General features: G+C 44.4%; 1 protein-coding gene across 1 annotated transcript in view; it reads right to left on the bottom strand.

The window, feature by feature from the left end:
* Positions 1–10,461, bottom strand: part of LOC108522105 (leucine-rich repeat-containing protein 37A3-like) — a 32,462-nt gene extending 22,001 nt beyond the window's left edge. The window contains exons 1-3 of the mRNA XM_017862194.1: positions 7,123–10,461; positions 5,370–5,441; positions 2,454–2,525 (exon numbers count right to left, since the gene is read on the bottom strand). Of these exons, the coding sequence (XP_017717683.1) occupies positions 2,454–2,525; positions 5,370–5,441; positions 7,123–10,406 (3,428 nt within the window). The 5' untranslated portion in view covers positions 10,407–10,461. The remainder of the gene's footprint in view (positions 1–2,453; positions 2,526–5,369; positions 5,442–7,122) is intronic.
* Between the last annotated feature and the right edge of the window lie 364 nt (positions 10,462–10,825).

The raw sequence follows: 10,825 nt of genomic DNA, 5'->3' as shown, positions 1-10,825 counted from the left end.
TTGAGACGGAGTCTCACTCTGTCACCTGGGCTGGAGTGCAGTGGTGGGATCTCAGCTCACTGCAAGCTCCGCCTCCCACGTTTACACCATTCTCCTGCCTCAGCCTCCTGAGTAGCTGGGACTACAGGCGCCCGCCACCTCACCCGGCTAGTTTTTTGTATTTTTTAGTAGAGATGGGGTTTCACCATGTTAGCCAGAATGGTCTCGATCTCCTGACCTCGTGATCCACCTGTCTCGGCCTCCCAAAGTGCTGGGATTACAGGCTTGAGCCACCACACCCGGCCATAGTCTCACATTTATACACCTTCCTAGTTTAGGTCTGTTTTCCTAAGCCAGTTCAATATCAGAAGAAATAAAACACATCCTTTCACATCATTTGAAAGGAAGTTACCCCTTTAACTAACACATAACTTTGAACTAATTCAAATCATATTCATAGAATCAATTTCTATCATATTAATAGAAACTCATTTTTGGTTTTATATTGCATTAATACTTCATGAAAGCAATTTCTTCAGTTATACAGTGATGGGGCTTGTCCCTCCCTCTTTACCTGGATTTAATTTGGAATTAATTTGGTGTAACGCTGTCTGGCTGATGTCTCCATCTCTAGTCTCTTCCTTCCTAAACTATCCTGCACACAGTCATCAGATAAACTCTCCAGAAGTGGTTTGCAAAGACCACCATTTCCTGGGAAATTATTGAAGATGCAAATTCTTGGTCCCACTCTAGACCAACTGAATCAGTAACCACGAGGGCGGAGTCCGGAACTGAGTTCTAACGCGCCCTCTCAGTGATTGTGATGCAGATCTATCTACAGCACTGCTGCAGTAACACGGTTCCCCATGATGGCTCCTCAGCTGGGCATTCAAAGCCCTAGAAGATCTGGTTCCAATGTCCTACTCTCCCTCCTTGTACTCTACAGGTACTCATGGCATTCCTCGAATACTTTCCTGTGATTTGCCCTTCTCCCATTTTCCTTTTGCAAGTTTAGAATATTTTCCCTAAGATGTCTGTCTGATGTTACACAATGGCCCTTCAAAGTCCTATTCAAACGGCATTGTTTAGTAACATCCTCCTGGGTCCAGATTGAAGGCATTTTCCCCTTTTCTATGCTCCAGAAACAATGTATCCCTCCTCATGCCCACATCCATTTCTTCTTTTTAATGTAGTTATTTTTTATACCATTTCTTCTGAGCATAAACTCCTTGCAAGCATGGACTAGGTCTTGCTCATCTGCATTGCCCACCATGTTTAAAACTGACACATGGAAATAAAGCAAATTCAAATATTTGTAAAATAAATGAATAGCTGGGGGAGTAGGAGGAAAATGACTATTTTAAAGGAAATGTAGTTTTGTTACTTCACAGCCACTGTAGCACTTTGGCATCCACTTGAGGGTCTTTATATCCACTTGCCTTGATTCCTCTACATTTGAAAGAATGTTTGCAAAACAGCATCACTAATGAGCTTAATAAGGATTAACGACATACACACCTCTATGGACAAAGGATAAGAATCAAGCTTCCATAGCAATGAACATAGTATCTTCTTGTCTCTAAACAGACAGAAATACTATGCAGGTATCCCTTTCTTGGTAACAGGGCTGGGGAGACAGTTATTTTGTAATTGGTGAAGAGTTAGGGGCATTTCTGGTATGCTTCTTAGTGTAAACATTTCTAGCTCTACCACTTAACCATCATTTTAAACATCTGTTTTCATATAACAATTCTTGAAATGAAATCCTTAATACTAGTCTATTCTGTTGGTAGCTTAATATTCTTGATCTATTATTTATACAATTCAGCTGATTTTTAATATTTAATGTTATTTTAATTCATATTAAATTACCAAAAATTTCTGGATTAATGATGTTCAAATGAATGTAGGTGGTCTATATTTTCTTCTCCTTTAGGTAACAATCTGAAGTTAACTTTAATTCCTTTCATCCTACTCAACTAATTTTTTCAAATCTTTTTTTGTGAAAGTCAGACAGTAAATATTTTAGGCTTTGTGGGCCACATATGATCTCTCACATATTTCTCTTTCTTTTCTTTTACTTTCACAGTCCTTTAAAAATGCAGAAACCATTCTTAACTTAATGGGCTATTTAAAAATAGACCATAGATTAGATTTGATCTATTGGTTGTAGACTGAATAGAAGAAGATGGTGTGTGAACCCTTATAAAACAAGGTTCATATGAGTGTCAGTCACTGCTCAGATCTTCTTACCATGTGAAACTTTTTTCTGTCTGCATTTTGTCTATATAATTTAAAAACTGAAAATGCACAGGACATAGCTAATGCTAGAGATGGGCTGAGACCCTATACAAACCTACAGAATTGCAGAATTTTATTGCTGGAAGAAATCTTAGAGATTATCTAATTTGAACCCCTTATTCATTTTATGGATAATGTGACTAAAAACTTATAAATGTGATTAACTAACTTACAAATACTGGAGGGATAGCAGGCCTTCAAATGAATCCTTATGTAATTCAGTCAAATAATTTTCACTGAGAATTCTGGAAAATGAAAAAGTCATTTCTAGATTAAAATGCAAAGTACAACTATTTGCCACACAGGACTATGTCCTGCATGTGGGGGAAAGCTGGGTCATGGTCATTTCAAGACGGTGGTATCTGCTCTTTCATTCAAACCTTTCCTTACATTTTCCTTGTTGTGTCCATCTATGTCCACCACACACACACACACACACACACACACACACACAGGCACACACAGGAAAGCGCACACACACACAAGCGCGCACACACACACACACACACAGGAAAGCGCACACACACACAAGCACACCCCTACCCACTCTTCCCACCAAACTGTCTCCTCTCTAGATCCCAAAGTCCCTGTTAGAATCCACCTCTGGGTGGCACCAAGATCAGCAGAACTTCCATTTCCTCCTCTTTTCCCAAACCTTATTATGAAAGCCCCACATGGAACCATGTCAGGGCTGCAAGTGAAGCCATTCAACCTTTCTCCCCTATCAAAAAAAATGTGAGAACTACAATGTGCATACAGTGCACAGGACATCAATGTTCTTTGTATTTAATTTAATTTAATTTCTGAGACAGGGTCTCATTCTGTTCCTAGACTGGTGTCAAACTCCTGGCTCAAGTGATCCTCCTGTCTCTGCCTCCCAAAGTGTTGCGATTGCAGACATGAGCCACCTCACCTGGCCAAATATTCAGTTTAATTATTAAAAAGGAGATACCCATATTGTTATAAAAGAACATTGCTAGCATCCCAGAAGCCCCAGTGTGCCCCTTTCCAATCAAATCCCTCTCTCCAACCCAAATTAGGTAACAACTATCCTGACTTTTGTAATAATTGTCTTGCTTTTAAAATGTAGCTCTGGCCTGGCATGGTGGCTCATACCTGTAATCCCAGCACTTTGGGAAGCCAAGGCAGGTGAATCACCTGAGGTCATGAGTTCAAGACCAGCCTGGTCAACATGGTGAAACCCTGTCTCTACTAAAAATATAAAAATTAGCTGGGCATGGTGGTGGGCACCTGTAATTCCAACTACCCGGGAGGCTGAGGCAGGAGAATCGCTTGAACCCAGGAGGTGGATGTGGTGGAGGTTGCAATGAGCCAAGATCGTACCATTGCACTCCAGCCTGGGCGACAAGAACAAAATTAGGTGTCAAAAAATAAATAAAGTAATTCTCCTGCCTCAGCTTCCCAAGCAGCTGGGATTACAGGCACCCACCACCACACCTCCCTAATTTTTGCATTTTTAGTAGAGACGGGGTTTCACCATATTGGCCAGGCTGGTCTCAAACTCCTGACCTCAGGTGATCCACCCGCCTAGACCTCCCAAGGTGCTGGGATTACAGGGGTGAGCCACCGCACCTAGCATGTGTTTTATTTTTAATTTAGAACTCATGTATGGCTCGTCTATATAAGTTGAACTGGTAATGTGACACACAAACTGTTGTGAAAAATGCCAGTTACTTTGAATGTAAGCATTTTTTCCAAAATCATTTGTGTCTAAATCAATTCCTTCTATAAATCAGTAAGAAAAGGATGAAACAATTCAACAGGAAAAAGAACAAAGGATAGAAAACTCAGAGAAGAAACACAAATGTTCCATAAACATATAATGATATTTAATTAAATTCATGAGTAATCAGAAAAATTCAAATTTAGGTGGAATCCCTTTTATTCATCCATAACATCAACAAAAAGTTGGAGAATACCCAGCGGTGAAAAGGTGTGGGGGAAATGAATGATGTCATCTCCCCACACCTTTTCACCGCTGGGTATTTTCCAACTTACAGTAAGTTGGCACAACATTTTTGAGGGCAATTAAAATTTTATATCTACATAGTCTTCACTTCAACAATTCCATTTCTAGATATCTATGCTACAGGAATACTTGCCCATGTTCACAAAGAAGCATGTACAGGGATTTCACTGCAGCAATGCAGGTAACAAGAAAACTAAGCATAATCTAAATATTCATCCATTGGGGAATTATTAAATAAACTATGATGCATCCAGACTATGGATGATGCAGGAGTTTAAATGAATGGGGTGACCGTCTGAGTACTAGGAAGGAAAGAATCTAAGACATATCATGAAGTGAAAGAATCAAATTCCAAGATGTTACCATTTATGTAAAGAAAAAAGATTTTTCAAGCAACACAACAAATCCATTTTGCTTTATGTAAATATGTATGCAGGCAAATGGGAAAAACTCTGGAAGGATGTATACTAAATGCAGAGTAGCATTACCTCAGGGATGAGGGAGTAGGGCACAAGGAGGGTTTTTGTTGTAACTGTTATTGCATTTTATACATTAAAAATAGAATCGGGCTGGGGGTAGTGGCTCATGCCTGTAATATGAGTATGTTAGGAGGCCAAGGTGAGAGGAGAACTTGAGCTCAGGAGTGCACGACCAGCCTAAGCAGCATGGGAAGACCCTGTCTCTACAAAAAATACAAAATTGGGTGGGCGTGGTGGCATGCACCTGTGGTCCCAGCTACTTGGGAGGCTGAGGTGGAAGGATCGCTTGAGGCTGGGAGGTGAAGGCTGCAATGAAATGTAATTGTGCCACTGCACTCCAGCCTGGGGACAAAGTAATATCCTGACTCTGAAAAAAAAAGAGGAAAAAAGAGAATATAACCATGTATTATTTGTATGATAAATAAATTTAAGTTGCCTCTTAAAGACAGCCTACCAAATTTAATTTTAAAATAACCATAGGATTGCAATCAACAGAGGCTGATTTGGGGAATGGAGGGGAAATATCTTTTTTCAGAGGTATTGACCTCAAAATTCTGGACTGAGAAGGATCTTACAATGCAGTTAGTTTTCTGTCATATTCAGAGAGAATATACACTCACAGTTTCTCGGTCCAACTGTATGCTTTCCATACATTTCCATCAATGTGAGAAATATAGTTTCCGTGGAAATCTCTGTGAAGAAACACAGTTTATATCCTTGAATAGGTAGGACAAGAATGAACAGGATAAGTAAAAGAATCGTGGCAACCTTGTCGGGGATATTCCGTTACAGAAAATAACACCTGCTTTCTCATTTCCAGAGCTATCAGCTTCCCAGTTTGCGCAATTCATCAAGAAACAATGTGGGGCCACTGGCACAAATGATGAGGCATCTCCCGGAAGCTTAACTTCCTATCCATCCCATCTCTTGGACAGACGATGCCAGTTAATTACTTTGAATGTAAGTATTTTATCAAAAAGCACTTATGTGTCTAAACAAACTCCTACAAATCAACACAAAAATGGTAAATAATTCAACAGAAAAATAGGCAAAAGCTTATCACTATCAATAAATAAGTAGAAAGAAACCCTACGCCAGGTAGCACCAAAGCTTTGCCCTCTGTTGAAACATCCTAGGCTTTTTCTTTCCACTCTTATTACAACCGATCTGATTTGGCCCCTTCACACTTTACTCCTACGTTTTGCAAGACCTTTCTAAGTTGTCTCCCTGAAATAAGCTTTTCCTTTTGGGCGCTCTACATAAAGCAAAAAACAAAATAAAATAATTCTCCTGTTTTAGTAATTTAACCTCTCTTGCTTGGAAACTTTCAATGGCTTTCCACACCTCACTGTAACTTTCAAACTCCTGTAGCTGACAGTCAAAGTTTTACATAATCATATCTGCATTGCTCCCTCACCTAATTCTTTGCAGCCAGATTGGTCTACTAAATTCCAACCATACCTGTAGCCATGCCTTTGCCTAGACTGTACTCCCATTTTTTTTCTATTTAACAAATTATAGCTAGTCTTTAAGACCCAAGTAAAGTTTTAGCTTATCCATATAGCTTTCCTTGATCTCCACACCTCAAGGATCATAGATTCTGGTAAATTCTAGCACCGACAGTATGCATTTTCTTTTAGTGATTAATTATATATACCTCCATTTTATGCCTATTCTATTTCTTCCCTCCTATCATTTTCATGTTCTGGAGACAGTAGCATACTTGACCCTGGGTTTGACACAAAACGAGTGCTACATATCGAAAGCCAGGGACAACGATGAGTTGTGGACATAACTAAAGGACTGAGTAATCATGTTAACAGCCAACACTCCTACATATGCTAGGCACTGATGAAGTGTTTCATATATTCACTCACCTAAATTTCACAACAATCCAATGAAATGGGAACTAGCATAACCCCCAGTTGAAAGGTGAGGAAACTCAGTCACAGAGCAGAATAACTTGCTCTGGGTCACCAACCTAATAAACAGACCTGGGTTCAACCCCAGGTAGTCTGGCTCCGGAATCAACTCTTAACCACTTATAGCCTCATCACAGATTGGGAGAGGGACAGGCTGCTGTAAAGAGGGTGAAGCAAAAATGGGAGGAGAGCGGCGGTTAAGCAATGATGTGATGGGGCTAAATAAAAATGGATGAGAAAACAAGTAAAAGACTGGAGTAAAAGCAAAAGACTGGAGAATGGGTCTAACATTAAAGGAGAATAAGAAGGCAGAATTGACAAGCAAAGGTGAAAGCAGAAAGTCAGTTTTCAGTATGGCTTGGGGAGATAAAGGAGGCCCATGAAGGCCTCCAGGAAAAGGCTGCCACATCAGGCAGGACACAGAGGATGACTGAGGAAAGGTGATTCTTACAAGATGGTGAAGGTGCCATTGTAGGTGTTGGGCTCTGGCACAGGAACTTGGCGGAGCCTCTGCTTTGGGCTGAGATCAATACATGACAGCATCTCATTTCCACAGGTACAGAGCTCACATATGTTGGTGCTTGTGGAGGCCTTCTGTTCCTCTGATGCAGTTAAAGCCTTATTTTGGGTGTGACTTTCAGACTGCACCAGTGAATCCTGAGTAGGTTCTAGTTCAGTATGTGGACCTGTGACTTCAGTCAGGCTTCGATGCAGAGTCTGAACCTGGTCTGGATGAGAAGCTGTAGTCTTCTCCAGGGCTGAAGAATGTCCAATCTCTGTAATGGGCTCTGGAGTTACGGCAAGCCCTGGGTCTGGAGGCTGAGTCGAGGTCTCCTCTGTGGTTGGAGATGGTTTAACCTCTGTAGTAGGTTTTGTAGTTATGTTAAGCTTCAGGGCCAGAGGTTGAACTGTGACTTGAGTCAGGTGTGAATGCTGACCCTGACCCTTGTCTGAAGGTGGAAGTGTCACCTCAGGGTGTTCTGGAGGAGGAGCTGTACTCATCAGGGCTGTAGAAAGTTCAACCTCCGCAGGGGGTTCTGGAGTGATGGTAAGTCGCAGGTCCAAAGGTTGAACTGTGACGCTGGGTGACATTGGATGCTGAGCTTCATGCTGACCTGGTGTTGGAATTGTTACCTCTTGATGTACTAGAAGTTGGGGTACAACTTTCTTAGTAGACTGAGTTGGGGTCTCCTGCATGGTTGGAAAAAGTTCAACCTCTGTTGTGGATTCTGGAGTGATAGTAAGCCCTAGGTCCAAAGGTTGAACCATGGCTTGAGTCAGGTATGAATGCTGAGTCTGAACCTGGTCTGAAGGTGGAAGTGTCACCTCAGGGTGTTCTGCAGGAGGAGCTATAGTCATCAGGACAGTAGAAAGTTCAACCTCTGTTGTGGATTCTGGAGTGATGATAAACCCCAGGTCCAAAGGTTGAACTGTGGCTTGAGTCAGGGGTAAATACTGAGTCTGAACCTGGTCTGGATGTGGAAGTGTCACCTTAGGATGCTTTGGAGGAACTATAGTCTTCTTCAGGGGTGTAGAACGTTCAGCCTCCGTAGTGGGTTCTGGAGTGATGGTAAGTCCCAGGTCCAAAGGTTGAACTGTGACGCTGGGTGACACTGGATGCTGAGCTTCATCTTGACCTGGTGTTGGAACTGTTATCTCTTGATATACTGGAAGTTGGGATACAACTTTCTTAGGAGGCTGAGTTGGGGTCTCCTGCATGGTTGGAGAAAGTTCAACCTCTGTCACGGATTCTGGCGTGATGGTAAGCCCCAGGTCCAAAGGTTGAACTGTGGCTTGATTCAGGTTTGAATGCTCTGGAGGTTGAGCTACAACATTAGGGAGCTCTGGAGTCTCAGCTGGGGCCTCCTGCTGGGTTAGAGAAGACTCACCCTCCTCAGCGGTCTGTAGATGCTCAGCTTCAGCCTCCTGCTGGGTTGGAGAGGGGTTCTCACTATTAACAGGTTCCGGAGATTGAACTGAAGTCTCCTGTTGAATTGCTAAAGGTCCAGCCTCTTCCAGTGACTCTGGAGGCAGAGGTGGGCCCCCGTGCTGGATGGCGGGAGGTTCTGCATCATTACCTGGCCCTGAGAGCTGAGCTGTAGCCTCCTGGGGGATTGGAGAAGTTCCCACCTCTGCACTAGGCTCTATTATGGTGAGCTGCATGTCTGGAGGCTTAACAGAGACATTGGGAAAATCTGAATGCTGAGTTTGATGGTGACCAGGGGGTGAAGCTGTGACTTCATGATGTTCTGAGGGCTGAGCTGGGGCCTCCTGCTGGGCTGGAGAAGACTCCACCTCCCCAGAAGGCTGAGCTGGCTGCTCCTGCTCACTGGGGGAAAGTTCAGCCTCTATAGGAGGACCTGGAAGCTCAGTTGGGGCCTCCTGTTGGATTGCAGATGACTCCATCTCTTCTGGAGGCTGAGCTGGGGTCTCTTGCTGGGCTGGAGAAGATTCAACCTCCCCAGAAGACTCAGAAGGCTGAGCTGGCTGCTCCTGCTCACTAGGGGGAAGTTCAGGCTCCATAGGAGGACCTGGAGGCTCAGATGGGGCCTCCTGTTGGGTTGCAGAAGGTTCCACCTCCTCTGGAGGCTGACCTGGGGACTCCTGCTGGGCTTGGGAAGATTCTGTCTTGTTTTCAGCCTCTGGAGTCATGGGAACCTCCACATCTGCAGGTTTAACTGTAATGCCAGGCAAGTTATAAAGAGATTGATCCTCACCTGGGGGTTGAACTGTCACCTCAGGATTCGGTCGAGTTAGACTCTCCATAGAGGATGCTGGAGACAGAGCTGGGGCCTCCTCCTGGGTTGAAGAAGGTTCTTCCTCCTCAGGGAGCTGTGGAAGCTGCCCTGGGGCATCTTGCTGGAGTAAAGAGGATTGGATGTCTTCAAGGGTCTCTGGATTTTGAGTTTCAGGCTCTAGATGGAATTGAGAAAGTCCAACTTGCTCAGCGGGCCCTGGAGGCTCATCTGAGTTCACCCTGAGTTCTGGAGGCAGGCTGCTGGGATACAGTCTATCCATACTCGAATATTCATCCTGCAAGGTCTGTTTCTGATGCCCAGACTTGGATAATTGGTGTGGAATTCCATCAATCTCAGCAAGGCTCCAACGCTGAGCTACATCTTTCTTCAGGTTCTTGGGCGAAACAATAAATGTGGTTGGTTTTGAAATCTTATTGTCTAGTGGAACAAGTCTTTCATCTGCCTGATGACCTGCCGCCCGATCTAGATCTGCAGTTGGAACCTTACTTTTGAGGCGAGGAAGCTGAACTAGGGTCTCGTTCTCATCCCCGTCCAGCAGTGGGACCACCTCTGGGAGCCTTTCTTGCGGAGTCAACTTGTTTAAATCCTGGTGTGCAGCGGAGAACTGCTCTGGCCCCAGGGGGAGCTCTTCAGCTGAATCCGGGTCCAGGAATGGAACCAAATTTTCAGTCAATTCCTGGGGCAGGGCTGACATCTGCAAGGAAGCAGAGGGCCCCAGGTAATCAAAGTCCCCCGGGTCTGCCGGGGGAGTGGGCGCATGGGGAGATTCCCATGGGAGATGGGAGGAGCGGGAAGACCGGGGCTCAGGCGGCCCCAGGGGGTTAGAGGTCAGCTGGAGCGGGTCTTTGACCCACTCCAGAGGCTGAGCCTCCTTGACTAGTAGACACAATAGTTGCCACGTGAGGAGAGGCCATGGGCCCCAGAAACACGGTCGGGACATGACACACGCGGGTGCTGCGCACTGAGCGGGAGTCATTCTGGCAACCCCAAGATGCTCGTGCCCCTTATAAGCGTGCACCCCGCCCTGTCTTTATGACACCTTCATTTATGCCACCTTTATTAGGCTTGGGTCCAGATCTGCTCCATGTCACCAGGGCAATCTTATGTCACAATCCCGCTCAAACACCCCCCCCCTCCTTAGGGAGGAAGGATTTGGGCCACAGACCCAGGTGGTCCCAGGACTCCAGCAGCCTGCTGTGGTGTGGTGGGGTGGGGTCACGGGACCTTGCCTTGGGATCTTCAGAAGTGCTAGTCCAGTTGTGGCAGCCTGAACTCTTCCTCCTCCAAGGTGAAATCCGAGCATACTCTTCCTTTCAGGGAGAACAACTGAGCTGGAAAATTGGCGCCAGTTAGTTGGCAGGCACGACGCACATTACAGTCATTTATTCCAAAATG

Source organism: Rhinopithecus bieti, unplaced genomic scaffold, assembly GCF_001698545.2.
Source record: "Rhinopithecus bieti isolate Rb0 unplaced genomic scaffold, ASM169854v2 scaffold_64300, whole genome shotgun sequence".
NCBI lineage: Eukaryota > Metazoa > Chordata > Mammalia > Primates > Cercopithecidae > Rhinopithecus > Rhinopithecus bieti.
Note: the sequence above shows the minus strand (reverse complement) of the source record. Positions and strands in the feature narration are given on the sequence as shown.